Source organism: Theropithecus gelada, chromosome 4 (genome assembly GCF_003255815.1).
Source record: "Theropithecus gelada isolate Dixy chromosome 4, Tgel_1.0, whole genome shotgun sequence".
NCBI classification, from domain to species: Eukaryota; Metazoa; Chordata; class Mammalia; order Primates; family Cercopithecidae; genus Theropithecus; species Theropithecus gelada.
The window spans coordinates 120198955-120226835 of record NC_037671.1 but is presented as its reverse complement, the minus strand read 5'-3'; the positions used below and the strand labels follow the sequence as shown (position 1 = coordinate 120226835).

Genomic DNA, 27881 nt, shown 5'->3' with positions numbered 1-27881 from the left:
CCAGACAGGTGTTAGAATCTGTTTCCAGTCTCCAGGGCCTTACAGGCTATTGTTGATAAGCATTCCTTGATGCATATCATTTGGCTTTGATTTCTCTCACCATTGCTAGCACCTGGGAGTTACTTTTTGTTTCTTGATTATATTTCATTTTTAATATATACTTCTGTATTCAGGAGAATATCTGCATTAACTTAGTTGACTACATTTTGAAAAGTGTAAACAAATTTTTTTTTTTTTTGAAATGGAGTCTCGCTCTGTTGCCCAGGCTGGAGTGCAGTGGCACTATCTTGGCTCACTGCAACCTCTGTCTCCCAGGTTCAAGCAATTCTCCTGCCTCAGCCTCCCCAGTAGATGGGACTACAGGCGTCCGCCACCATGCCCGGCTAATTTTTTGTATTTTTAGTAGAGACGGTGTTTCACCATGTTAGCCAGGATGGTTTCAATCTCCTGACTTCGTGATCCGCTCCCCTTGGCCTCCCAAAGTGCTGGGTTTTCAGGCGTGAGCCACCACACCCGGCCAAAAAGTGTAAACAATTTTTTAAAAAATATTCTGCTTTTAATGAAAACATCAGGGGATACTTTGGGTACTTAGGGTGAATTAGCAATTCATAGAGTTATTGACCCCAAACTGATGAGGACATTTTTTTTTCTTCAAATGGCAGGATCTAGAAATTAAAGATTATAATCACTTGCACTGGATCTGTTAGGGGGATTTGTTAATGAGTTACTACACCATTGGATTCGCTTTTGAAAAGCCACAAATTGCTGTGCTTTGACCTTTTGTTCAAATAAGAAAAAGATATCAGTATTCAAAAAGAACTAAAAGAGATTCTGACAACCTGGCTGGCATCTCAGAATACAAGGGAGCAGCGCTGGAAAACTAACTGTCTATATGTGCACTGCTGCCTGTTCTGCTGCCATGGTCTTCAGATGCTCATTTCTTAGTCTCTCTTTCCATTTCACTCTGTGTTCTTTTCTTCCTTTCTTCCTCAAATTTCTGAAAACATACAGTTACATTCTCTGTGGTTCTGAAGAATTATTCTTGCTGCCTGAGGCCCCTGAGCTGGGAGTTTCATTTTAGCCATTGCAATGACACCACAACCCAAGAAACTGCCCAGCCAGGCATGATTGCCAAGAATAACTCAATATTCTCACAACTTAGTCATAACTCATTCATTCTCTACATTCATTTTATGAACCCCTCACTCATTATTATTCATGATACCTACCCTCCCTGACTCCATATATACTTTTGTGCCCTTTTCGCATATGACTTTAAATTGACTGAGGGTCAGACGATCTACGGTCCTTACTAAAGACCCCTTTTTTTCTCTCTCTTTTTTACAGAAATGTGCATAGCTCTTGCTTCCAGTCCCCTGTCTGAAGCAGAGCCCTACTCTGAACTCCAGGGCTGCTTTAGAATGAGAGATTACTAAAAAATAGGTGGGAAGAGAAATTTTAGTAATGAGGCTGAGCCTATGGGATGAGTTCACTTTATGACCTAGTGAAGCCAAAGTCTAAAACTTCAGATTCCACTCAAACCTTGCAGAACTTCAACTTCAAAACTGGGTCCATTCTAACCAAATCCTAGTGAAGTCCTGTAGCCAACAGTTTGCAATAACACAAGATGATTTTGGGGCCATATGGAAAACTCTCAGAACAAAATGTTAAGACTTTTTTGGAAGGGACTTTCCATATCTTCATGAGGTGTTTGAACAGTGAGGTGTTTCTGAGCTCATAATGACAGAAATAGGGTCTACAGAGTAAGGTGTAAGGAAGAGAGCTGTGGCTTGCTCTAAGCCCTGATGGGCTTATTGATTTCTCTAGTTTTGCTCTCACAAGTGACTCATTAATCTAGATTATCAAAATGTTCTTATAGAAAATGTCATCTTCACTTCTTAACAAAGACTTTACAAAGCAATGAAAACACATCAAAAATTTAAAGAGTATCAAATATACAGTAGATAGCTGAAAAACAAAAGTGTCTAGACAAATACCCTGTCTTCTGATTAATGTAAACTTGCTTAGCCTAGAGTTTCATGGCAAAGGGTAATGTTCAGTCATAGTTGCTTGTTCCTGTCTTAGGACCTTTGCAGAAGCTGCCCAAAGATTTCCTTCCCTCTGACCTTCACCTGGCTCGAGCCTTCATGTAGCTCACATCTCAGTATTAAGCGTTTTCTCTTCAAAGATGCTTCTCAAAGCACTTGATACTTTTCCTGGCCACCCAATCAAAAATACATTCCTCTTCATTTCTATTACACGACTATTTAAAAATTCCTCTATCTGACCTATATCATCATGTGATAATTTATTTTGAGTGTAACTTTAATATCACTTTCTCCTTCCATCCACATATGGATTTACATGCCTGGTAATTTTTTATTGGATGCCAAACATTGTGAAATTTACCTTGTTGAGTACCAAATATTTTGCATTAAAAAAGTTGTTGAACTAGTTGTGGGAGGAAGTTAAATTATTTTGATCATCTTATATTTTGCTTTTATGGTTTGTTAGGCAGGACCAGAGTGGCATGTAGTCAAAAGCCAATTTTTCTTCACTATTGAGGCAAGACCCTTCCTAATACATTAACCAATTCTCCTTGGAATATAAAGTTTTTCACTCTAGCTGTTAGAAACAGTTACTACTCCCAACAATACATGGCCTCCAGCTGCTACTCCTTCAAATCATACTGGTTGATTATTTCCTCAGCCTCAGGTAATTTCGTTACATAAATGGCTAATATTCACCTGAATACTTGTGGGAGATGTACTGCAGACCATTCTCTTTTGCCATAGCATCTCTTCTCCAGCATTTGCCCTGTAAACCCTGGCCACCCTAGCTTGATAGACTTCCAGCTCCTTTTTCTCAACTCTGCAAATCTACTGGGTTGTACCTGAATTCCCCACAACCTCAACCTTGTTGTGCCATGGTTTGAAAACATCCAAGCAGTAAGCTCAAAAAAATGCAGTGTTCACCTCATTTCTTGTTCAATAAATTAATAAACTTATTCATTTGATAAATGTCAAATGAATATGACACATGCTATATTTCTTCAGCCTTTGTGAATGTGGTTAACATTGTAAATAATAGAATTTCATGTTTGTTTACATATGTTTAAAAATATCATTTGATTATAGTTTCCATCTTTTCCTGATTATATTGTAATCTCTGGAATATTTTAAAGAATTATAATTTTATTATCAGGTACACACAATTACTTGAACTCATAACACAAATAAAATTGCTTTAGTACCTAAACTGTAATTATTTTAATTGAATGAAAATAGGTTTTTAAAAAATGTTTTTGCACATTTAAAAAATACTATTGTATTTCTGTTTTTTACTGTCAGTTTGCTAATTAAATTAGTTTAACTGGTATAATGCAAAAGTAACATTCATATAGCCCCTGTCAAATTATAATTGGTGGAAGCAGAAGTAGTGTTTTCCTGTTGTTAATATTAGAATGTATAAGGTAGAAGAAATCTTCTAATTATTCAGGTTTGAAATTTGAAATTTTATAGGCTGATTGGAAAATAGCCTCATGAAGAATTGCTGTATAAAAATATTGAGGGGGCATAGGAAATAAGAATTCTTGTATGTTAATGAGAAATACTTAAGACATACAGCTTTCTGTTAAACAGTTCACAATATATAGTTTTATTTCCAGACCCCAGCTAGAAAAAAGAACTCATAACTGAGAAGCAGATGGAGCAGCAGAAGCTGCTAGAGGCAGTGAATGTGCTTCACAGAGAGTCCAGTGCTGTCTGAGGCTGGGTCACTACCTAGCACAGCAGGATTCACTCCAGACACTTGGAGAGTGACCAGGTACCTGCAGGTCATCTCAGGGCAAGCATAGCCTAGTTTACACCCTGCCACCACCATCTAAGAAAGATCCTCTACCAGGAATCAGCTATGCTGCTGGCTCGCTGTTTTAAAGTGTACTTCAGAGAAAATTCATCAAAACGATATCCTCACACAGAATCCCAATGCAACAAAATAGCAAAAACCCTTTAAAATTTTCTGAAAATGCATTTGACAGGTCATACAAAGATGAAACACTTTGAAAACATAAAAACAGAGAATTGCTTTAGAGATGTTTTCCAGTGACTTTTTTTCGTGATAGCATTCTCTAACACCTTACCTGTGATAGATTTAAGATATCATACAAACCTTTAGCGATTAAGTCTTTAAAACATATCCACCAAGTAATCTCACTTGAGTATTTTCCTTGTATCCTGGTTCTCCTTGATTTTATGACCTCTTAGATTGAACACCAACTCTAACTTCTGAAAGAGGAGGCACCTATAGTGAGGGTGAAGGTCTTCAACTAGTGGTTAAGGAGACTTAGAATTCCAGACCACTAAACCATGTGACTTAAAATTTCTACATATTCACAAAGTTTTCATGCTATAAAAAGCCCTTCAATGCTGGTGGGTTCAAGGGCAGGAAGTCACACTTTTCCCTCCTTCTAGAATTGACGCAAAGCATTTGCCTTTACAAACTAAGCTGTTAATATGCTTTAAAAATGCACATAAACATCACAGCAAATTCATTTCGTACACATTTTTATGATGGTGACTTTCTTGTATAGACTGTAAACAAAACAAATTTCACATATTATTAAACCTTGGGGAGAAACACACTTCAACCCTAACCTTCATGTCAAAAAGCAGTTAATTTTTTCAAGTTATAAGTCATTTCGATTTTTAAATATTTACCCTTAGACAGAATTTCTTCAAAGTCTAACTGGTCTTATTTTTGTCCTCGTTTGTGTCATGAACTATAGCTCAAATCTTCAAATTGCTGCAGATGTAGTTAAGATGTAAATATAAGTACATTTAAACGTAAATAATTAAACCGGTTTGAGCCTTTCTGAGCAGACCGAACATATGAAAAAATGAATGAGTCAGTCTTTTTAAAATCAATTTGACCGGCCATCATATTCAGCCACGGTAAGCAGAGGACTCACCAGAACAATAGGCAGGTCATTTACCATGAGGGAGAAGAGCAGAATGACCTGATTGAGTAATAGGCTTACAGCACTTTGAGGACTTCCCGTGGGCTTCAGACTAACAGTGTCTAGGCTGGGATTTATGCGCCCACCCCCATCTCACGCCATACTTCTTTCTATTCTCTAACTATACTAACTCTTTCTAAATTCCTTAAATGTGCCAAGCTCTTTCTTGTATGTTAATCTGCCAGGAACCTTCTATACTAAACCCTCCCTTCTCCTCACCTGACTAAAGCTGACTCCTCCTTTGGGTCTCAGCTCAGCCATCACCTTCTTAAAGAAGCCATCTCTAATTACCTCTATCCCCCACTGCCTCACACACACAGGCTTGCATGCACATACAAAAGCATGCACACGTGCCATATCTACACACTAGATTAAGTTAAACCCCCAAGCTATCTCTCCCCATGATACTGTTCGCCTTTTTTTTTTTTTTTGAGACAGGGTCTTCCTCTGTTGCCCAGTGGCAAGATCATGGCTTACTGCAGTCTCAGCTTCCTGGGCTCACAGAATCCTCCCACCTCAACCTCCCAAACAGCTGGGACTACAGGTGTGGACCACCATATCCAGATTTATTATTATTATTATTATCATTTTGTAGAGATGGGGTTTTTCTATATTGCCCAGACTGTTCTCAAATTCCTGAGCTCAAGCAATCTGCCTGCCTTGGCCTCCCAAAGTCCTAAGATTACAGGCGCTTCTCTTTCTTTAGCCCCATGGAGTTTGCAATTCTTGTTTAGTGTCTGTTTTCCCCACAAGGCTGTAGCACCATGGGGGCAGAGGATAATGAGTCTTATTCTCAGTTGAATTCATAGCAGAACATCTGGCACAGTAACTGCTAGGAACACAGAGAAGGAAGAAAAGAAGAAAGGAAAAAAAGAAAGAAGGAAAGAAGGAAGGAAGGAAGGAAGGAAGGAAGGAAGGAAGGAAGGAAGGAAAGAAGGAAGGAAGGAAGAAAGGAAGGATCTATGCAAAATTGTAGAGTCTCTATCCTAGTGGATTTGGAAGCATATAAAAAAGACATTCTCTGGTGTAACTGGCTAGACTCTACTGTACCTCAAAGTCCCTTTAGTTCTGGGTCAGGTTAAGTCATCTATACCTTCAACAACCCTTGAAAATGCAGCTCATGTGTGGGTCAATGGGAAGATTCTAGAGAGGAACTGCACTGCTTAGCTCAGCTAAGTGCAGAGCACATTTATCTCAGTTGATCTCAGGTAGCCAAGGGTGAGATAGGGGCACCAATGTTTGCCCAGTCCCTTCTCTGTGAGAAACAAGCAGTAAAATGCTTTCTTTGGCAGAGACTGCATCTTTATATTCCACAAACTTCAGGGCACCACTCTGTGCAGAGAAGAATAAATCCATCCCCTGAACGAGACAGCCTTAATATTCTCCTTAGCTTGACTAAACTTTAGACAGGATTTTTCCTGAATACAGGCCCCTGACGTCCCTTTTCTAAGAGCATTTACTTTGGAAAACCCAAACTGTAAATTCTTTCTCTGCCTTGTTGAGATGTAGATCGTCTAGTTTCTTGCTAATTTCAGAAACCAGGGATGTCTTACTGAACGACAAGGACCTGACAGCCATCCCTTTAAATGTAATCATCAAGAATAGTGGTAAACCCCTCCCTTCCAGTTTCAGTGGGACGTTAGGAATCTAATGTGCCAATTAGCAAACACAGATGCCTAATCACATGGGCCAACCTCATGCCAGTGGCCCTCCAGTACTTTTCCACTAGCTCACCCAGTACTTAAAAACCTTCCCATCTTTTATTTTAGCAGAGTTGGGTTCAGTATCTCTCATATTTTGTAATAGTCTTGAACAGAGTCTTTTTTGCATGTTTGACTTTGTCTGGTGCAATTTGTCTTTGATACCCTCGTAGACCTGGCTCACATGTGTGCCTGAATTAAACTGGGGCTACATCACTCCTGGTAGATAGGAATGCTCTAGATGGTGATCACATTTCAAAAATTCTATCTCACTGAATACAATGTCAGTGAGCTCCCATTTAGTGAGAAGGATAATTCTTTTTATAATTTGAGATGATATTGTTTAATGATGTTATTTTGAAGTAACATTAAACAAATGAAAATATCTGGCTACTTCTATGGGAGGCAGATTTGAATGATGTCCCAGGAGGATAAAGTGTGGTTGGCATGTTTCAGAGCTATATCAGTTTTCTGCTCCATATAATGGAGCTCATGTAGTGGTCATGATTGCAATGTTGAAACCTTGTTGAGCTCTTATTTTGAAGGTCAGCCTCTGAGGTGCCTATATTTTATTTTCTTCTGGTTTGGAGAGTGGCTGATAGCCTTTTTGGCTGAACATCTTCCCTCTCAGTAAAAGTGAATAGCACAGAATCTAATGACTAGTGAACTCATTGAACTTTAATTGTCAGTATTGCTGTCATCATCTCATCACCACTTTCACAATTGTGAAAAACAAAGAAACAAACAGGATATTACGCCTTCAAAACTTTCTACTCTCTACCAAAAAAAAAAAAAAAAAAAAAAAAAAAAAGTTGTTGGGTAGTAATGCTGGCTTAAAACAGACTGTAGCCTTTGCTGGATTGCTTCATTCATATATAACCCTGAGCTCTATTTGTGAGATGTCTGTCTTTCTCTCTCCCTACCCCAATCCCTGCATTTTTTAGTGATGGATGGGCAGACAGAGATGAAGTCATTGAAGGTTATGAGGTGGAAGCCAACGGGGGAATCACGATAAAGCTGCAGTCTCCGGAGGTCAGGTCATTCGATGATTATTTCCTGAAACTGAGGCTGGACACTAACACAAGGAATCCCTGGTTCCCTGAGTTCTGGCAACATCGGTTCCAGTGCCGCCTTCCAGGACACCTTCTGGAAAATCCCAACTTTAAACGAATCTGCACAGGTAACTTGTGTTCACAAAATAACAACTCAGAGGTGTTATTCTCTTCTAGATTTATTGCAGCTTGTTGAATGAGAATAGAAGGTGCCAGGGCTAGAGCTCCAAATACAAAATTGCCATCTGTGTTTATAAAATGCTAGAATGAGGAGGAAGTGTGTATTACCCCAGGGATTCATGGAAATCTGGAAAGACAACTTTGGTCTCTGTTGGAGCAAGTGATAGGAGATAACAGAAGTAAAGGAAAAGCAAACTGAGGAGTCAGGTATCTAGTATTTAAGCCAGAGGGAAGAGATTTTATGACAAACATGTTTAGGAGAGCTTAGCCGTAGACATAAGTCAGCAGTACTGGTTAGATCCTCTTTTTTTCTCTGTGGCTTGTTTAGATACAGAAGTCAGGAGACGATGAGGTAATGTGACCCTAAGCCACACCATCAACAAGGGTGTTTGTGGGCACAGGAGCCAAGAAACTGCACTCTGATCTTTCAGTCAGAACAATGGTTCACAGCTGGACAGACGAGCACCATGCACTACGCACTGATGCCATGCCAAGAAACAGCAGCACGTTGTTCCAAGTCCTTTAGGGGCGTGGTGAAATCCACAGGATGTCATCCTTGCAATCCCTAGTACTCCCATAACCCAGATTCTGAAGACTGTAACTTTTATGAGTATTATTATTATTGCATAGGAGCACTATTGTCCCCTTTCCTTTTTCAGTATTTTCTAGGCTGCCAAGATAAATAATCTATGTCCTTTCGTAATGCCATTCAAAGCAAGTTGTTCTTACTGGGTCGATAGCATAGAATAATGGAGCACTCATGATAATGGGTGATGGAATCTACCCATGACCTAATTTGTGTTGTAGAACAGTGGTGTGACATGTATATCCTGTATGTAGGCTGAGCAGACATTATTTATAAAGGCATAGAATCATGTCACACCCATGTATAAAACACTGTATATAGCAAAACAATGGATAGAGAAATATATAATCCATGACTCTTGACCTAGAGAGGCTTGCCATCTCTTTGGGCAAATCAAAACAGTTCACATACGTGAAATAGATAAATGACAATAGAGGACAATGAGTTTTTACAGGGGATGGTAAGAATATGGCTAACTACATAAAATATTTCTATTTTCAATAGTATTCATAGTTTGATGTTAGAAAATGCTTTCAGATACCAATATATGTAAATGCATCGATGTATATTTGACTTCATAATGTTCAGCAGAGCTCATTGGGAAATTGCCTGGTATGAATCTTTTCAAATAAGGAAGTTTCAATCTTTTAGAACTTCCTCAGTTTGGCTTCTAGGGAGGCTGAGAAAGGCAGGAGAAAGGGGAGACATTGCTAATCAGTAACCCACCTCTGCCACCTAGGTACTTCTACTTTCTCTGAAATAATAGACACACCAAGAATAAGGATTCTAATGAACCAATAAATCATCCAGGACAGTCTCCTTATTTGCAAAACAGAGGTGATGAGGGTGAACAGGGGAAAGAGTTTCCCTAGGCTTATAAGGTTAATGGCAGCAAAAAAAAAAAAAAAAAAGAAAAAAAAAGAGAACCCACACCCCCCAGAACCATAGTGCCTGCTTTTAGACTTAGCATTTGGCAATATATTATCTCTCATTGCTTTCTAATTGTTTCCTAAGAAATGTTTGCCATCTTCAACTGTAGTCAAAGCAACCTTACTTTCTTCATAGAACCCTATACAACACTGATCTCTGGGAACTCAGTCAATTCTTGTTAGCTAACTGATCAGTTAATTTACATTTTCATTCAGGGTAGGGAGTTTTGCTGAAGGGTCCAAGGAGAAGAGCAGTGAGGAGCCTACTGAATAAACAGGGGAGAGGGTGGTGAATCGGGCAAGGCAGTGGCAAGCAGGGTGAAGAGAAGTGGTTTGATGCTGAAGACATGTTAAGTGAAAGTTGAGATTTTCTGACAGAATTGTCAAGAATAACTGTAATCTGAGCAATTGGAAAGATGATGTCACCATTGACTGAGACAGAGGAAGACCTCAGGAAAAAAAGATTAGGGAAAGTCCAAGAGGCTGATTTTGGATAAATTAAGTTTGAGATATCTGATGGTGGTCCAACTATAGATGTCATTTTGTCATTGTGTTTTAATAGTAAAATTCAGGATACTACTTATTATACATGCTTGGATCATTTACATAAGGATTTCTAGGAAGATATTTTGTTACCTGAGCTCTCAAAACAAGCTAAAACTCTGCAACCAGTTACACTAATATTTTGGGTTTTCAATTGTGACAGTACATAGAATGTTAAGGTTAAAGCTTAAACTGGGTTAGTACTCACAGCAAGAAATAACAATTTACAAATCTTGTTTTATTCTTATGCTGTGCTTGAATCTCAAAGCTATGTTTAAGAGCTTCTTATGTGATTACAATCTTTATGAAATATGTTTATATTTGCATTTTATTCTGGAGTCAAGTTCAGCAAATATTTCTCTCTTTTTTTAGGTCTAAGGAAGATAGGAGGTTTATTTAACTCTTCAATTTGGAATTAATTCTTGAAACTTATTTATCTTTTCTGCAGCAAAATTCTTATAATTTTATCTTTATCAGTGTTTATCTATATTATCTTTAATGTATACATTCATGTATACCTACCTTGTTCAGTTTTAATCTCTGTATTTCTGTGAAATTGGCTTCAGTGTTATTGAAAAACAACAAACTTTCACTTCACGTATTATTCTTATCCATTTGAGATCCTTAAATATCAAATGAATTCCATAATCTTCTAATAAATATGCAGACACATTTATGAAAATTAGTGTGAGGAAGTAGAATTAACCTTTGCTTTCTATTGATAGCTACTGTTTCTGTCACTCATTTTTACCTCTTCTAATTGGGTCACTTCTAGTGGTTTGGAAAGTTTTGATATTGCCATTAGTTTCCATAGAAACCATTATTGAACTTAATCCCAGATGTCACTATTTAGATAAAGAGTTTATGGGCACTAGAATGCCAGTTTGGATGTTAAAGGTCCTGAGCCCAGACTGAGTAGTTTAGGAATCACTGTGGCTAATTTAAAAGTATTTCATGTAAAGTACACATCACTGCTTAATTAGTTGAATATATCGAGGTATTGGAGCTGTGTTAGAAAAGCACTAACTGAAACATCAAAGCATAACTTCTAAAAAATTAATCATTGTAGGACAGTGGAAAGAGGTGTAAAGCAAATCAGAGTCACTCTCTTCCAGTAAATATCTTAGCTGCTTGAAAGATTTGTATCATGTTTGCAGTGGCATAGTGCTTTTTCATTCCCAATGAGACTCATTAGAAAGATTCCATAGAAGCTGATAGGGTGTAACATTTTGAAGCACTATCACTGGGTCCAGTACCAGTTCAGTTATGTATCACTCGCATGACTTGCATGACCTCACTTAACCTCCGAACCTCAGTTTTGGTAACATGACAATATTCACCTCACACAGAACTCTACATGAATTGAATGAAATAACACAAATGAACTACTTTACAATAAAATAATACAAGTGAAATACTTTACAAACTGAAAATACTTAGCATAAATGTAAAATGTTACTACTAGTGTCATGTCTTATTAGAAAAGAGGTCATGACATAGATCATTTCATAAAAATTATATATTTTGTAACTGTAAGTTTAACTTAACTACATCCCAGGATGTGGAAACTAGAAAGAAACAAGACAACAATCTTTAATCAATCACCCTTACACAGTTAGTGTCAATATAGATATTTTCTCTTATATATTTCCATGCAATCTTTTATAATTTTTTTCTGATGATAAAAATAATACATACTTAATTTGCTATTGCATGCACCTGGAAATATACAGAAGCATTAGAAAGCTGAAGAGAATTAAGAATTTGCTCTTATCTAAACATTATTAGTCACTGTTAAATTTTTGGTATGTTTTCATCTCTCTATATATAGTTTTAAAATGTGTATTAATATTATTTTATATATTGCTGTATTAAAAATGTTTTATACATTGATACATTTCTCTTTGTCGTTAAATTCTTTTATTCTTAATGACTGCTTAACATTTTGCATTCAGATAAGCTATAATTTAGGCATTTCATTCTTTCTATTTAGGCTGTTTTTGGTTATTGACAATTTTTTAAAATGTTGCAGTGATATAATAAAAATTTTTCATTCTAACTTTATTTTTTTACATTTTGGATAATTTTCTTAAGTTGTATTTCTATAAGTTAAATTTCTAGAAATTTAATCAAAAGATATAAACATTTCTGGCTGCGTGTGGTGGCTTATGCCTGTAATCTCAGCACTTTGGGAGGCTAAAGTGGGCAGATGACTTGAGGTCAGGAGTTCGAGACCAGCCTGGCCAACATGGTGAAACCCCATCTCTATTAAAATACACAAATTAGCCAGGATGGTGGCAGGCACTTGTAATCCCTGTTACTTGGGAGGCTGAGGCAGGAGAATCATTTGAGCCTGGGAGGCAGAGGTTGCAGTGAGCCGAGAACGTGCCACTGCACTCCAGCCTGAGTGACAGAGCAAGACTCCATCTCAAAAAAAAAAAAAAAAAAAAAGATATGAACATTTTCAAGCTTTTGAAAGGAGTTCCAAAAGGCAACTCCTACAAAAGCTGCTTGAAACTCTATGCATTCTTTTCCATTTTGTTTTGCATAATTATCATCACAGTGTGCATACAATTCTGTATCTTATTTCACTTAAGATTATATTTTACATAGTTTTGATGTTGCTGCATGGTCTTTATAACCACCATTTTAATAGCTCCGTAATATTCTAACCAGTTAAAATACTATAACTACTAGCCATTCTTATGTTGTCAGACATTTAGACGACTTTTAATTTTCCTTCTTACATAAAAAAAAAAAAAAAAACACTGAATATGGTACACAGATTTTTCACAGTTGTTGTTGTTACTGCTTTTGGATTGTTCCTTTACAGTAGATTCCTAAATATAATTATTAGTAATAACTTGATAAATTTGGGGTCACTTGAAAATATATACTGCATTTTCTTACAGTATGGCAATATTTGCATATTTAATATTTGCTGTGGCTAGCAGTATATTAACTGTATGAGTTCATGGGGTTTATTCAGTCCTTATCAGCCTTTTTCACAGCTCAGTAAAGTTATAGCCATTATTTTACTTTCTCTCCACATTCTTTGTACCAGTTGAGAGCAGATGGACACAATGCCTTTTCAAATTAGTCTATATTACATTTGGCTATTTTACAAGATACAATGAAAGAATTTGGCTGGTATCTGTAATTCTCACCAACAGCTCAGGACCGGTAAGATGATAGCTAGTCTAATGAAAACATTTTAAGACTTTCAAGCAAGGGGACTCTTACTCCAGTAGTTTGGAGGCTGCCATTCACAATTTTAGACTGATACTGATTTCCATAATATATTTGCCTTATTAGGTTTCAAATTTTATGAACTCCACTTAGAATTAACTTATTTTGTAAGTCCAGATAAGATCAATCCATTATAGTTTGATCCAGATTAAGATGTTCCATAAACTGAGATGGGTTCCAATTTATTTCAGCCCATTGGGTCCTTTGGTAATAACGTCTCTTTGTCTCAGGAAGTTTGATCCAAATGTCAATACGCACTCCTGAAGAATATCATTTGCTTTCAACCCAGAAGTTGGTATTATTAGTTGGGGTTTGTGGACGACATCACGTTTCTTCACCCCTTTTTGTCTCCATGCTTTTTGAAATATGGCTTTGTAACTTGTCTCCTCAAGAGGTAGAGTTTTGTTCCCTACCTGTTGAATCTGAATTGACCTTACCATTTATTAACTCCAAGTTTAGGCCTCAAGAGACTTGACCTACTCTCATTTTCTTTCCTGGAACCTTACCTTAGCCATATGAATAAGCCTGAATTTATCTGGTAGAAGATGAGAAATAACATGGATCAGAAACAACCACCTCTCAATTGAGAATGTCCTAGATCAGCCAGTCCCTGGCCAACCCACCACCTGACAGTTGACACATGAGTGAGCCAAGCTGAGATGAATTATGTCCAACTCAGAGCAGCAGAACTTCCTAGTTGACTCCAGATTCATGAGCTAAATAATTATTGTTTTAAACCACTAAGCCCTGGGATGGTTTGTTATGCAGGTTTTTTGTGTGTGTGTGTGTGTGTGGCAATTGATAACTGATAAAGGTATTCATAGCTTTATAATCCATGGAGCAATAGTTGGTTTAACTATATTATGGAAACATAATTCCTCAGCTCAGTCTTTTCCTGTCACATGAAGAATGGTGCAATATTGCACCCAGGATCTCGTCAAGCAAAGCCAAAAAATTTTATAGATCCTGCAATCAAAAGAATTTTAACCCCCCTCCCCTCCCCGATCCAAGGCAGTTAAACTATTCTACTTGGGAAATCTGCTATGCATACAGGAAGTGCTGAAAAAATGGGGTACAGTTATAACTGAGTCAAACAAATACTCTCAAAATAAAGCAGTCATAAGTTCTCATACAGTACTCTTATAAGTTGCTTTATGGAAATAGCTTTTACAAGTCTTAAATGTGTTTATATATTTTAGTTGGAAGAATGAAAGTAAACTGACTGTGTGTCTCATCTGGACATTATAATTTCTCAGACAAATCTTATTATCACACAGATGAAGCTCTAAAAGTAACCATTCAATGGGTGCAATATTGACCTACCTATCTCTGATTGGCACTGCAAAATGTGTTAGCCACTAGCCACATGTGTCTATTTGTATTTAAATTTAAATCAGTGAAATTACATGAAATGAAACCTTCAGTTCCTCAGTTTCACTAACCGCAGTTCATATATCAATAGCCACGTGTGGTTGGTGACTACCATATTGGACAGCACAGATACAGAAAACTTCTACTATTGCAGAAAGATCTATTGAACTGTGCTGCTCTAGACTTTCCTAACTCCACAAGTACAAGTTTGATTGTTTCTGTAGTATTCGGATATAATTCACAAGTTAGTGATTTGAGACCGATCAACTTGTTGAATATCCTGACCAATTAAAACAGCTGGAAGTTGACTCACTCTTTGGTATGAGCCAAGACTGCTAGTTTGCTTGGTAATTTCTACAGATCTGATGCCCAACCCAGGGTGGACTGGTTCCCACACAGACCAGGCATGTCTTAACTAGCCTAGTTAGGTTTTTAATCCATGTCATTTTTAATATTGGATTTAATTAGAGAAACAGGCACATGTTCTGTCATCCAAAAATTATAAAGATTGATGCAGGGGCATGAGTTATTCGTTCTTTTACTTTATATTAATCTTGATTTGTTTCCCAAAAACCTCACATAATTTTTAGTAGCAGATACAGACTTGAAAGTATCTGAGGCATCTAACGCCATTGAGAGATTGAACAGTTACTATTTTATCTTCCATATGCAAGTGAATTTTATTTTTACTATGCCTGTAAACCCGTTACCTAGAGATTGATCTAAGTTTCATGTACTTTAGTTATTACTAGAATTTGGTTAAAACTATTAATAAATTCTTTAATTAGATCATTTTTCTTCTAATTGAATCATGTATGTGTTTCTGAAGTTGAATGCTCTGTCATGTGGTTCAGCTTGCCTTCTGAACAAGTTTGAAGTGAGTGTTTTCAATGATTAAAATGTATGTTCATAAAGATTTCACCCTGGATGAGTAGTGGTTAGTATCTATTTAGATTTTTTTCTATGGCATTTCTCCATGTCCTCTACAGGTGTCGCTTCTCATCAGGAGAACAGCTTTGTGTTTCATGCCTTGTACACATTTGCTGCCGGGAAAATTCATATAAAGTCATATTTTCAGTCATGATAAAAAGTAACAGTTGTTCAGGATGGGTGTGACCCAATATACTTTTTCTCCTTTTTTATAGTTTTATTAAGGTATAATAGATACATTACACATATTTAAAATGCACAATTTGATCAATTTTGATGTATGTATATGCCCAAGAAACATTTACTGCAATTAAGATACTGAACATATTACTTCTTAAATTCCTTTGTGCCTCATTGAAAATCCCTCTCTTCTACCCCTCTTCATCCCATCCCCAGGTGGTCACTTATTGATTTTCTGACACTATATTTTATTCATAATTTCTATACTTTAATATAAATTGAATGTTTATAAAAGAGTACATTATAAACTCTTTTCTGCCTGCCTTCTTTTACTCAGCACAATTATTTTGAGATTCATGATTGCATTGTAGTTAATTCCTTTTTTTTTTTTGTAGACAGTCTTGTTCTGTCACCCTGTCTGGAATGCAGTGGCTGGATCTTGGCTCACTGCAATCTCTACCTCCCAGATTCAAGCGATTCTTTTGCCTCAGTCTCCCAAGTCACTGAGATTACAGGCATGTGCTACCATGCCAAATTAATTTTTTTTTTTTTTGTATTTTTAGTAGAGATGGGGTTCCACTGTGTTGGTTGGGCTGATCTCGAACTCCTGACCTCAAGTGATCCACTTGCCTTGGTCTCCCAAAGTGCTGGAACAACACTTAACTCCTTTTAATTGATGGGTAGTGTTCCATTATTTGTATATATCATAATTTGTTTATTTACCTGGTAATGAGCATTTGAGTTGTTTCCAGGTTTTAGTTGTTTCAAATAAAACTGCTATGAATATCTTTATACAAATCTTTGCATAAACATGTTCTTTCATTTTTCTTTGGTCAATTCCTAGGAGTGTAATGGCTGCATCATGTGGTAAGCGTGTGTTTAACTTCTTTTAATTCACCTGTTGGTCCTATTCACTATGGAGATATATGATTGGGAAAATAGCATCATAAAGGGATTGAACACTGAGAAGATAAATGGCTTGCTAAAGTTCAAAAACCAGTGAAACTTCTGAACTGCTTCTTGAAAAGTGTATTCCATCATTCCATTATGTTTTTTTATTTGCAGGTGGCAGTTAAAGTGAAGGGGATATTTGATGTCCATATTATGAGCCAAATCTTGGGTCATAATAGCTGCTAAACATGATTTCTTATTAGCTCGTATGGAATCAAGGTTGTCGTATTTCCGAACAATTTCCTGAGTATGTTCTCTAGTGATAAACTCTCCAGTGACTGCTTTTTCTGAAAACTAACCTCTTACCCAAATTTAAAATATTCATTTTTACCCTAATGACTGGGAGGTTGCCTTGTATAATCAGCCCACCAGTTATATTTGTGGTATAGTTTCTATGTCTCCAGGCCACAGTAATATACTGGGGAGTTATATTTTATATCCAAGAGCTATTTGTCAAACCTCACACCAATGAGCTGTGTGAGGCCAGGAGTTCAAGACCAGCCTGGGCAATATTGCAAGACTGTGTCTCTACAATAAGCTAGCTGGGCCTGGTGACATGCACCTGTAGTCCTAGTTACTTGGGAGGTTGAGGTGGGAGGACCACTTGAGTCCAGGATATCAAGGCTGCAGCGAGCTATGATTGTGGCACTGCACTCCAGCCTGGGCAACAGAGTGAGAATCTGTCTCTTAAAAAATAAAAATAAAAAAGAAATGCCAGTGAATTGAATCCATAGAGATGTAAATAGATCTGGACTCAATACTCCAGTCAGCTTAATACTATTATGCAATCCATTTGGCTAAATTAATAGCTTACGACTTTGAATGATGTAAATAAGAATCTGGTCCTTCAGAGTTGTAGTTCTCAAGCATGGCTTATTAAGACCATCCGGAAAGCATTTACACAAAACTTTCCTATATTAATCTGGGTCCTACACCATACAAATTGAATCAGAATCTTTGGAGTGAGGCCAAGCATTTATTTTAAGGACAAGAAGAAATTCATACTTAAAATTTATGAGCCATTTAAATTTTCAAAATTCAGAACCATCTGTCCCTGTCCAAGTTGAGAGCCTGCTAAGGTTTTGGTCCTGGCTGTGGCATCTGAGATAGCTAATGAGATTTTAGTAATTCCTAATCTGAATCAGTCTCTTTTGTTTGTTTTATTTATTTATTGGTAGGCTTGTTTTTGCATATGAAGTATTGGCATTCCGAAACCGATAAGTCATAACCAAACACTGTGTGCCTCCCTGTCCAGATTGGGTAATTCTTAGATGTATTAATTTTGTATTGCTGTCATAACAAATTACCGAAGACTCAGTGTCTTGAAGCAATACAAATTTATTACCTTATAATTCTGTAGGTTAGAAGCCTATGACCTAACTTCTAAGTCCCTGACAAGAGTCTCCCTGGGGTAACATTAGAGGATCAACAGGCCTGCATTCCTTATAAAGGCCCTAGGAGAGAGTGTTCGTTTGCTTTTTCTAACTTTTAGAGGCCATTCACATGTCTTGGCTCATGGCCCCCTTCCTTCATATCCAAAGCCAGGAACATTACATCTATCTGACTTTTATTCCTCGACCACACCTCTCTCTGGCCATGACCAGGGAAATTTCTCCACTGTTAAGGATTCATGTGATTGAGACCCAGGTAACCCAGGCTAATCTCTCCATCTCAAGAGAAGATTAGTCACATTCGCAAAGTCTCTTTTACCATGAAAATGAGTTTATTCACAAGCTCAGTGATTAGGACGTGGGCATCTTTGTGGGACTGTCATGTTGTCTACCACACTAGGTGTCAAGACAGCATGGCATTAGTCTCTCTAAGTCCCTACCGGCGGCTTCTTCAGTGCCTTCTACTGCTTGCAGCCTGATTCTGTTGGATATAACTCTTTGGAAACAGATTTTAAAAGTCATCTGTGTTGTGTTCCTGTGAAAGGTAAAATATCCAGGCAGTTGACGACATATATTTCTTGCATCCAGTCTCAGGGAAGTCTCTTATTTCGCATCATCATCCTCCTTGGCCTCCTCTGATGGAGCATGCTCTTCTGATTGGGGACTGTCTTTTTGAGAGCCTGGGGACTGTCTTTTTGAGGGCCAGGAGGCTGCCTTCCTCTGCTACCTGACCCTAAAATGTTGAAGGCCCAAGGTCCATTTCAGATATCTGATGCTCACAGTCTCTTTTAGTCTAGGCTGCCAGCTTTTTAATTTTTCTAAGAAAAATCTTATTATAAATGTAGTTTCCTTTTTAACTAGTTTATCAGGCACAACCTGCATTAATAGCCATGCCTGCAATTCTTGTTAAACAAGCCTCGCCTTCCAGACTTACTTTTAGGTACATTGAACCTAACAGACTCCTAGTGAAAAGCCACAGTCTTAGTCTCTTGTTTCTTAGCCATCTCCTTCATCTGAAAGATTTATGTGTGCCAAATTATTATTTTCAGAGATTTTTAACAAAAGAATGTGAGTCTTGATATGGTTCTTGCCATTAATCTGAGTTTGCCTGGGTCTTTTATGGTACAGAGATCTTGTCAGCTTGCTCTTTAAGAGTTGGAAATACAAATCCATTTCACTTTTGTCTTGGTACATTTAATTTTTCTACCTCCTTGCCTAAACATGTAAGCTCAGTTGACAAAACTGCTGCCTTCCAAGTTATTGTAGGTGACAATATTAATGAGTGTTTTGCTATTGCATAATAATGGAATAATTATGTCCTTTTAGACCCTGGTCACAGTTTCTTGCAAATTGCTTCCTGTATCTATATGCCTTGTATTTTATGTTTCATTGTTGGTTTTGTTGCTGTTACAGCAATCCCCCTACTTTTAGGTGCCAATTTCTGTATTAGTCAGGATAGGCTGGGATATACTGTGACAACAAATTAAAAATAGTTTAATGTCTTATCACAATAAATAATTACTTCTCATTCATGCAACATGTTCATTATATGTTAGTTAAAACTCCCTTCTGTTTTCTGGAAGCCAAACTATAGAACAGCTTCTATCTGGAACATTGATAGCTGCAGCATAAAGAACCAAACATAGCCAATGTGAACTTAGTTTAAAACTTCCACTAAAAGTTATAGGTGTCACTTCCACTCACATTTCATTGACCAAAGCAAGTTTTATAGTCAAGCCAAATATCAATGGAGAGAGGAAATATAATCCTCTCTCAGGGGAAGGGTGCCTAATATTTGGGGGTAATCTTCAATCTATCGAACTAATAAACCAGACTTAGTACTACAGCCGTTTATTCATAAGAGGGGCAAACCTTATGGTTAGAATCTTGAAAATTTTAAACTTTTAAAAAAATTATACTTTAATTTTTGGGATACATGTGCAGAATGCACAGGTTTGTTACGTAGATATACATGTGCCATGGTGGTTTGCTGGACTTATCAACCCATCACATCTACATTAGGTATTTCTCCTAATGCTATCACTCTCCTAACCCCCCATCCCCCTGACAGGCCCCAGTGTGTGATGGTCCCCTCCCTGTGTCCATGTCTTCTCATTGTTCAACTCCCACTTATGACTGAGAACATGCAGTGTCTGGTTTTCTGTTCCTGTGTTAGTTTGCTGAGAATGATGGTTTCCAGCTTCATCCATGTCCCCGCAAAGGACATGAACTCATCCTCTTTGTGGCTGCATAGTATTCCATTAAGTATATGTGCCACATTTTCTTTATCCAATCTGCCATTGATGGGCATTTGTGCTGGTTCCAAGTCTTTGCTATTGTGAAAAGTGCTGTAATAAACATACGTGTGCATGTGTCTTTAAGGTAAAATGATTTATAATCCTTTGGGTATATACCCAGTAATGGGATTGCTGGGTCAAATGTTATTTCTGGTTCAAGGTCCTTGAGGAATCACCACACTGTCTTTCACTACGGTTGAACTAATTTATACTTGCATATTTATTCTCTACATATATGTGGAAATATATCCAAGTTTATTCTCCACATATATGTGGAGAAATATGTAAAAGCATTTCTATTTCTCCACATCCTCTTCAGCATCTGTTGTTTCCTGACTTTATAATGATCGCCATTCTAAATGGTGTGAGATGGTATCTCATTGTGGTTTTGATTTGCATTTCTCTAATGGCCAGTGATAATGAGCTTTTTTTCATGTTTGTTGGATGCATAAATGTCTTCTTTTGAGAAGTGTCTGTTTATAGCCTTCACCCACTTTTTGTTGGGTTTTTTTTTCTTGTAAATTTGTTTAAGTTCCTTTTGATTCTGGATATTAGCGTGTTGTCAGGTGGATAGATTGCACAAATTTTCTCCCATTCTGTAGGTTGCCTGTTCACTCTGATGAATAGTTTCTTTTGTGTGCAGAAGGTCTTTAGTTTAATTAGATCCCATTTGTCAATTTTGGCTTTTGTTGCCATTGCTTTTGGTGTTTTACTCGTAATATCTTTGCCCATGCCTATGTTCTGAATGATATTGCCTAGGTTTTCTTCTAGGGTTTTTATGACTTCAGGTCTTATGTTTAGAGTCTTTGATCCCTCTTAAGTTAATTTTTGTATAAGGTGTAAGGAAGGGGTCCAGTTTTCCCAATATCGTTTATTAAATGGGGAATCCTTTCCTCATTGCTTGTTTTTGTCAGGTTTGTCAAAGATCAGATGGTTGTACATGTGTTGCACATTATTTCTGAGGCCTCTGTTCTGTTCCATTGGTCAATATATCTGTTTTAGTACCAGTACCATGCTGTTTTGGGTACTATTGACTTGTAGTATAGCTTGAAGTCAGGTAGCATGATGCCTCCGGCTTTGTTCTTTTTGCTTAGGATTGTCTTGGCTATACAGGCTCTTTGTTGGTTCCATATGAAATTTAAAGTAGTTTTTTCTAATTCTGTGAAAAAAGCTAGTGGTAGCTTGATGGGGAGAGCATTGAATCTACAAATTACTTTGGGCAGTATGCCATTTTCACTATATTGATTCTTCTTATCCCTGAGCATATAATGTTTTTCTATTTGTGTCCTCTCTTATTTCCTTGAGCCGTGGTTTGTAGTTCTCCTTGAAGAAGTCCTTCATATCTCTTGTAAGTTGTATTCCTAGGTATTTTATTCTCTTTGTAGAAATTGTGGATGGGAGTTCACTCATGATTTGGCTCTCTGTTTGTCTATTAATGCTGTATAGTAATGCTTGTGATTTTTACACATTGATTTTGTATCCTGAGACTTTGCTGAAGTTGCTTATGAGCTCACAGAGTTTTTTGGGCTGAGATGATGGGGTTTTCTAAATATACAATCATGTCATTTGCAAACAGAGACAATTTGACTTCCTTTTCTCCTATTTGAATATCCTTTATTTCTTTCTCTTGCCTGATTGCCCTGGCCAGAACTTCCAATACTATGTGGAATAGAAGTGGTGAGAGAGGGCATTCTTATCTTGCGCCAGTTTTCAAAGGGAATGCTTCCAGCTATTGCCCATTCAGTATGATATTGCCCATTCAGTATGATATTGCCTGTGGGTTTGACATAAATAGCTCTTATTGTTTTGAGATAAATTCCATCAGTACCTACCTTATTGTGAGTTTTTAGCATGAAGGCATGTTTAATTTTATCAAAGGCCTTTTCTACATCTATTGAGATAATCATGTGGTTTTTGCCATTGGTTCTGTTTCTGTGATGGATTACATTTATTGATTTGTGTATGTTGAACCAGCCTTGCATCCCAGGGATGAAGCCGACTTGATCATTCTGGATAAGCTTTTTGATGTGCTGCTGGATTCGATTTGCCAGTTTTTTAATTGAGAATTTTCGCATCGATGTTCATCAGGGATATGGGCCCGAAATTTTCTTTTTTTGTTGTGTTTCTGCCAGGTTTTGGTATCAGGATGATGCTGGCCTCATAAAATGAGTTAGGGAGGAGTCCCTCTTTTTCTATTGTTTGGAATATTTTCAGAAGAAATGTTAGCAGCAACTCTTTGTACCTCTGGTAAAATTCGGCTGTGAATCTGTCTGGTCCTGGGCTTCTTTTTGGTTGGTAGGCTATTAATTACTGTCTCAATTTCAGAACTTGTTATTGTTCTATTCAGAAGTTCAACTTCTTCCTGGTTCGGTCTTGGGAGGGTGTATGTGTCCAGGAATTTATTCTTTTCTTCTAGATTTTCTAGTTTATTTGCATAGAGGTGTTTATAGTATTCTCTGATGGTAGTTTGTATTTCTGTGGGATCAGTGATTATATCCCCTTTCTCATATTTTATTGTGTCTATTTGATTCTTCTCTCTTTTCTTCTTTATTAGTCTGGCTAGCAGTCTGTTTGGTTAATCTTTTCAAAAAAGCACCTCTTGAATTCACTGATGTTTTTGAAGGGATTTTCCTGTTTCTATCTCCTTCAGTTCTACTCTGATCTTAGTTATTTCTTGTCTTTGGCTAGCTTTTGAATTTTTGCTCTTGCTTCTCTAGTTCTTTTAATTGTGATGTTAGGGTATTGATTATAGATCTTTCCCTCTTTTTCATGTGCATATTTAGTGCTATAAATTTCCCTCTAAACACTGCTTTAGCTGTGTCCCAGAGATTCTGGTACGTTGTGCCTTTGTTCTCATTGGTTTCAAAGAACTTATTTCTGCCTTAGTTTCATTATATACCCAGTAGTCATTCAGGAGCAGGTTGTTCAGTTTCCATGCAGTTGTGTGGTTTTGAGTGAGGTTTTAAATCCTGAATTCTAATTTGACTGCACTGTCGTCTGTGAAACTGTTTGTTTTGATTTCTGTACTTTTGCATTTGTTAAGGACTATTTTATTTCCAGTTATGTGGTCAATTTTAGAATAAGTGTGATGTGGTGCTGAGAAGAATATATATTCTGTTGATTTGGGGTGGAGATTTCTGTGGATGTCTGTTAGGTCCACTTGGTCCAGAGCTGAGTTCAAGTCCTGAATGTCCTGGTTACTTTTCTGTCTTGTTGATCTGTCTAATATTGACAGTGGGGTGTTAAATCTCCCACTATTATTATGTGGGAGTCTAAGTCTCTTTGTAGGTCTCTAAGAATTTGCTTTATGAATCTGGGTGCTCCTGTATTGGGTGCATATTTAGGATAGTTAGCTATTCTTATTGCATTGATCCCTTTACCAGTACTTAACGCCCTTCTTTGTCTTTTTTGATCTGTTTTGGTTTACAGTCTGTTTTATCAGAGACTAGGATTGCAACCCCTGCTCTTTTATTGCTTTCCATTTGCTTGGCAAGTATTCCTCTATCTCTTTATTTTGAATGTATGTGTGTCTTTGCACATGAGAGGTGTCTGCTAAATACATCACACTGATGGGTCTTGACTCTTTATCCAATTTGCCAGTCTGTGTCTTTTAATTGGAACACTTTTGTTCCCTTGCTGGTGAGGAGCTGTGATCCTTTGGAGGAGAAGAGGCATTCTGGTTTTTTTGAATTTTTGGCCTTTTTGCACTGTTTTTTTCCTCATCTTTGTGGATTTATCTACCTTTGTTCTTTGATGCTGGAGACCTTCAGATGTGGTTTTGGTGTGGATGCTCTTTTTGTTGATATTGATGCTATTATTTTCTGTTTGTTAGTTTTCCTTCTAACACTCAGGCCCCTCTGCTGCAGGTCTGTTGGAGTTTGCTGGAGGTCCACTCCAGACCCTGTTTTCCTGGATATTACCAGCAGAGGCTGCAGAACAGCAAAGATTGCTGCCTATTCCTTCCTCTGGAAGCTTCATCTCAGAGGGGCACCCACGAGATGCCAGCCAGAGCTCTCCTCTATGAGGTGTCTGTCGACCCCTGCTGGGAGGTGTCTCCCAGTCAGGAGACACGGGGGTCCGGGACCCACTTGAGGAGGCAGTCTGTCCCTTAGCAGAGGTCCAGTGCTGTGCTGGGAGATCCGCTGCTCTCTTCAGAACTGGAAGGCAGGAGCATTTAAGTCTGCTGAAGCTGCTCCCACAGGTGCCCCTTCCCCCAGGTGCTCTGTCCCAGGGAGATGGGAATTTTATCTATCAGCCCCTGACTGGGGCTGCTGCTTTGCTTTCAGAGATGCCCTGCCCAGAGAGGAGGACTCTAGAGAAGGAGTCTGTCTACAATGGCTTTGCAGAGCTGTGGTGGGCTCTACCCAGTTCGAACTTCCCAGCAGCTTTGTTTACAGTGTGAGGGGAAAACTGCCTACTCAAGCCCCAGTAATGGTGGACACCCCTCCACCCACCAAGCTCCAGCATCCTAGGTCAACTTCAGCTGCTGTGCTGGCAGTGAGAATTCAAGCCAGTGGATCTTAGCTAGCTGGGCTCCGTGGGGATCCCCTGAGCTAGACCAGTTGGCTCCCTGGCTTCAGCCCCCTTTCCAGGGGAGTGAACAGTTCTCTCTTGCTGGCATTCCGGGCACCACTGGGGTATGAAACAAAACAAAACAAAACAAAAAAACTCCTGCAGCTAGCTCAGTGTCTGCTCAAACAGCTGCCCAATTTTGTGTTTGAATCCCAGGGCCCTGGTGGTACAGGCACCTGAGGGAATCTCCTGGTCTGCTGGTTGCGAAGACAGCAGGAAAAGTGTAGTACCTGGGAGGGAGTGCACCGTCCCTCAGGGCACCATCCCTCACAGCCTCCCTTGGCTAGGGGAGGGAGTTCCCTGACCCCTTGCACTTCCTGGGTAAGGCAATGCCCCACCCTGCTTCAACTCGCCCTCCGTGGGCTGCACCCCCTATCTAACCAGTCCCAGTGAGATGAACCGGGTACCTCAGTTGGAAATGCAGAAGCCACCTGCCTTCTGTGTTGATGTTGCTGGGTGCTGCAGAGTTGCACAGTTCCCATTCGACCATCTTGCCAGCCACCTAAAATTTTAAACTTAATTAAAATTTTAACTGTCAAAATTACTGTGTTAAAATGCCTTGAGAAATTTTTTACCAAAGATGAAGAGAAATTTCCTCCTTCTCTACCAAGACTCCAGTAAATTAATTATAGGTACTTTATATTAAGGCAGTGAATGAAATATTCTGAGCTCCAAGACAGAGTGATATTTGTCAGAAGAACTTGTTAACAAAATAGCTTTATTTTCCAATCAAAGTAAGATTAAGCAATAATCAGGCATTACTGTCCTGAGTTTCATGTTTCTACTGGTGAAGTCTTCTTCTTTGTTTAAAGGTTTTGAGTAGGACTAGAGCTTATTTTCATCATAAAAGGGACCAAAAGAAAGGAGTTTATACATAGTCCACCCAATATAATGACCTTCTTTCTACAGGGGGATACCAGCTGACAGATCTATCCTGAGATAAGTGACACTGATGAGCAGTTGTAGAATTTCCTTTCTTGCATGGGTATGAGAAACCAATATAATCTTTTCTAACAACAGAGATTGTTCTTGCAAAAGAACAAGCATGTACAAATTATTATGATATGGTAAAAAGATTATTGAACACCTCAAGTCCATATTTCATCCATTTGAAAGGGATTTATTTACACCATACCCTAGGAATAAAATGGCCTCAGCCTGGCTGTACCATGCTGTCTTAGTGACAGTTTTCCAAGTCTACATGTGCAGAGGTTAAGGAAACATTGATATGTAGCAAACAGCTAAGAATCCCACATTCTCTGATCCAACGTTCTTCACAAAATTGTCCAAGGGTCCTTGGAACACTATTATTAGGCATTATCAAATCCTTAAATTAATCTGTGAAGATTTCTGTCACATTTTAATTTATATCTTTTTATATATCACTGAAGCTGAATAATTTCTCAGCTTTTATAATTTTATCTTCTGTGAGTTTCTTTGCTTATGTCTTTTGTCAGAGTGCCTTTTCTTGAAATTAAAATTGGTTTTATTTTAAATTTCTTATTATAAAACATCTACCTCCTTATATTTAAACCCTTAAGTCATATAGAAAATTAGTTTTGGCCTTTAAGTTTTCAAAACCATGTCCTTAGTGCCAGGTTTGGTTTGTAAGTAAGAACACATTTAGTCATAAGAACATAAGTGTTGGACTCTAAAATGAGGTGAATAAGTCAGAGAAGCGGTCACAAGCCTACTGGAATTGACTTAATTGAAAATAAAAATAGAAACAAAAGTTAAATGGTGTTTGAGGTCATGCCTATAAATCAGTTTTTCACAAGAGCAACAACGTGAAATCAACCTAAATGCCCATTAAAGAGAGATTGCGTAAAGAAAATATGATACATATATACCATGGAATACTATGCAGCCATAAGAAAGAATAAGGTTATGGCCTTTGCAGGGACATGGATGGAGCTGGATGCCATTATCCTTATCAAACTGACACGGGAATAGAAAACCAACTACCACATGTTCTCACTTATAAGTGGGAGCTAAATGGTGAGAACACATGGACACATAGAGGGGAACAACACACACTGGGGCCTTTTGAGGGGCAGAGAGTGAAAGGAGGGAGAGCATCAGGGAAAATAACTAATGGGCACTAGACTTAATACCTGGGTGGTGAAATAATCTGTACAATAAACCCCCAGAACGCAAGTTTACTTATGTAAAAAACCTGCACTTTTACTCCTGAACTTAAAAGTTAAAAAAAAGTGATATGAATAAATAATAGTAAAATTAATAAGTAGAAAGCAAATCAAGATATATAGATACTGTGCAGCGATGTCCCAGTTACACGGCACAGCACACATTAGCTAACAACATTTTGAAAAACTTTACTATGAATTTATTTATGATTTATTTATTTATGATTTATTTATTTATTTATGAATAACTAAAAATTTATGTATTATGCCTGGCTGGATATGTGTTATGCATTAATACACAGCTGTTTTCCAAAATGTACTTAAGGCAGTGTGCAAAAATTCTGACAATATGACTGGGGGTTGTTGAGTGAACAGAAAATAAGAATACCAGGAAGTTAGCTGTGGTATAATATAAGGTGCCCAATATGTGCCTTCATTTTCTTTAAATGAAGTTTTAATTTCAGAAAAGTTTTAAAGATTTACAGGAAAATTGTGAAAATAGAATAAAGTTTCTATATACTCCACAATCAGTTTCCCCCACTGGAATATGTAACATTAGTATGTTAGATTTATCACCATCAAAGAACCAGTTTTGATACATTATTATTAACTACAGTCCATCTGCTATTCATAGTTTCTTAATTTTTATCTAATGCCTTTTTTTCTGTCCCAGGATGCCATCCAAAGAATACCACTTTGCATTTAGTCATCATATCACCATAGGTCTCTTGACTGTGATTCTTAATGACTTTTTGAAATATGGAAACTTTGTATAATAAGTGTAAA

General features: G+C 37.7%; 1 protein-coding gene across 1 annotated transcript in view; it reads left to right on the top strand.

Moving 5' to 3' along the window:
* Nucleotides 1-27881, top strand: part of GRM1 (glutamate metabotropic receptor 1) — a 169679-nt gene that overhangs the window by 26152 nt on the left and 115646 nt on the right. Inside the window, exons 3-4 of the mRNA XM_025382365.1 lie at nt 4725-4822; nt 7662-7897. Of these exons, the coding sequence (XP_025238150.1) occupies nt 4725-4822; nt 7662-7897 (334 nt within the window). The remainder of the gene's footprint in view (nt 1-4724; nt 4823-7661; nt 7898-27881) is intronic.